At 67.9% G+C, this 2,319-nt stretch overlaps 1 protein-coding gene across 1 annotated transcript in view; it reads left to right on the forward strand.

Annotated features, from left to right (window-relative positions):
- The window catches only part of CHLNCDRAFT_143199 (hypothetical protein), a gene marked incomplete at both ends in the record, with an annotated part of 13,662 nt that overhangs the window by 4,744 nt on the left and 6,599 nt on the right, over positions 1-2,319 (forward strand). Inside the window, 9 exons of the mRNA XM_005849599.1 lie at positions 14-77; positions 152-222; positions 484-570; positions 787-828; positions 1,005-1,088; positions 1,346-1,507; positions 1,581-1,653; positions 1,783-1,856; positions 2,089-2,218. Coding sequence (XP_005849661.1) covers positions 14-77; positions 152-222; positions 484-570; positions 787-828; positions 1,005-1,088; positions 1,346-1,507; positions 1,581-1,653; positions 1,783-1,856; positions 2,089-2,218 — 787 coding nt within the window. The remainder of the gene's footprint in view (positions 1-13; positions 78-151; positions 223-483; positions 571-786; positions 829-1,004; positions 1,089-1,345; positions 1,508-1,580; positions 1,654-1,782; positions 1,857-2,088; positions 2,219-2,319) is intronic.

Raw genomic sequence — 2,319 nt, forward strand, 5'->3', positions numbered from 1 at the left:
TTGACGCCTGCAGGAGCAGTCGCGCATCCTGCGGCGCTTCAGGGCGGGGGAGCTCAACCTGCTCGTCTCCACCTCAGGTGGGGTTGGGGTGGGAGCCGAGCCGCATGCTTTCCTCCTGCCGGCCACCGCCGGCCTGTGCCCCTGCGTGCAGTGGCTGAGGAGGGGATCGACGTCAAGTCCTGCCAGCTGGTGGTGCGGTACGACCTGCCCAACAACGCGCAGGTGTGTGGGTGTGTGGGTGTGGTGGTGGTGGTGGTGTATGTGTGTGGGGGGGGGGCTGGCCCTCGAGGCTCGCCCGGCAGCGTGCTAAGCATGCTGCTGTCCGTCTCTGCCCCGTGCCGATGGGTGTGTGTGTGTGGGGGGGGGGGGTCTCACTCTGCTTCGAGAACCCTCCACTACGCCACCAGCAACATTGGCCCATCCTTCCACGCTCCCATGGACATGTACCTGTGACTCCTGCCCGCCGCCTTGCGCCCGCTGCAGAGCTACATCCAGTCGCGCGGGCGGGCGCGCATGATCAACTCGGAGCTGCTGATGATGGTGCAGGAGGGGGTGGAGGAGGAGCACAGGGTGTGTGCCTTGCCTGCCTGCCTGCTTGCCTGCCCCTCCCCCTGCCTGCCTGCCTGCCTGCCTGCCTGCCTGCCTGCATGCCTGGTACACCCGCCCAGCAGCAAGCCTCCTATACTCCTCTGAGCCCCTCCCTCTCTCTCTCTCTCTCACACACACACACACACACACCATGTGCTGCCCTGCCTGCCACTCCTCCCGTTTTCTGTTTTTGGTCAGATGGTGCGCCACATGGTGGAGTATGAGCACCAGCTGAGGCAGGTGAGGCGTGTGCGGGTGGCGGGCCCCACAGACCTCCAGGCATGGGCTGGGGCCAGGAGACCCGCCACATCTTGCCTCCTCGGTGGTGCCCTAAACCCTAAAGGCTCGACAGCAGCAGCAGCACACAGTCCGCCTGCCTCCCATGCCGCGCCACGGGCCCGCCTCGTCGTGTGCAGGAGGTGCTGCTCAACATCGAGCGCCTGCAGGCGGGTGCCATCGACGACGACGCTGACGTGGCGGCCGAGGCGGCCGAGCTTCAGGTATACACCCCTGCGTGTGCGTGTGTGTGTGTGTGTGTGCGTGTGTGTGTGTGTGCGTGTGTGTGCGTGTGTGCGCGTGCTCTGTCTTCTGGTCGCCAGCCCCAGCCTGCTGGGCTGTGCCCTGCTGCCTTGCTTGGTCAGGTACGGGAGGAAAGCGCTTAAGCAAGCGCACACCGCACGGCCCTGCCCGGCAGCACGGCTCGCTCCCACGCGGCACCTGACTAGTCGTACTGCCGGTTGCATCTGTCGTACCGCAGGCGGCGCTGGCCCACGCCCCCGTGTACGAGGTTGAGTCCACCGGCGCCCGAGCAACGCTGGAGAACGCGCAGGCACGCCCCCACACCTGTGCCCAGGCCGCCAGCCGCCCGGCGCAGCGCCGCTGCTCCTGCTGCCGCACTGCGGTGCAGGAGGGGCCCCTGGTGGGAGCTCCCTTGGCCGGCAGACTGCTTGCAGACTGCATGAGCGCCCCCTCTCTGCCTGCCACCCCTTCAGGCGTTGCTGCACACTTACACCAGCAAGCTGCCCTCAGACCAGTACACCGTGCTGAGGCCGCTCTTCCGCACAGGTGGGGCACACTGGTGTGGTCGCTGCTCCTGACTGCCAGCGTGAGCTGTTGCCAGGGGCCGTACACACTGCACATTGTGTACCGCTGTGAAGCGCGGTGTACCGCCCTGTCCTGCCTTGCGTACCGCAGAGCAGCTGGACCAGCGCGTCTTCAGGACGCGCGTCTTCCTGCCCAACAACTCCCCCCTGCCCTGGGCAGACGGCGTGGCGCAGCCGGGGCGCAGGCCCGCCATCGCCGCCGCCGCGCTGCAAGCCTGCAAGCAGCTGCACCAGGCGAGAAGGCGGGAGTGGCGGCGAGCGGCACGCTGTGCTGCCATCTCCCTGTGCTGCCTGCCCTATTTCCCCACCTCCCACCCACACCACAACACCAGCACACACGCCGCCACCATGCCTGATGCCTGGTGCCCCACCCCCCCCCACGCAACCACGAGTGCAGCTGGGCGCCCTCAACGACTTCCTGCTGCCTGCTGTGCTGGATGAGGCCAAGCGCGCCGCACACACGCCGCGCGCCGCCAAGGGCCCCAGGGAGGGCCAGGCCGCCGGGCACAAGCGGCTGGCGGAGCCGGGTGGGCGTGCAGGGGGGATGCCATTCTTGCTAGCCTGCCTGCCGAGGAGAGGCAGAACACTCCCCAGCAAGCGCGCCATGCGTGGCAGTGAGGTGAAGCTG

The sequence above is a fragment of the Chlorella variabilis genome (assembly GCF_000147415.1).
Source record: "Chlorella variabilis unplaced genomic scaffold CHLNCscaffold_5, whole genome shotgun sequence".
Lineage (NCBI taxonomy): Eukaryota > Viridiplantae > Chlorophyta > Trebouxiophyceae > Chlorellales > Chlorellaceae > Chlorella > Chlorella variabilis.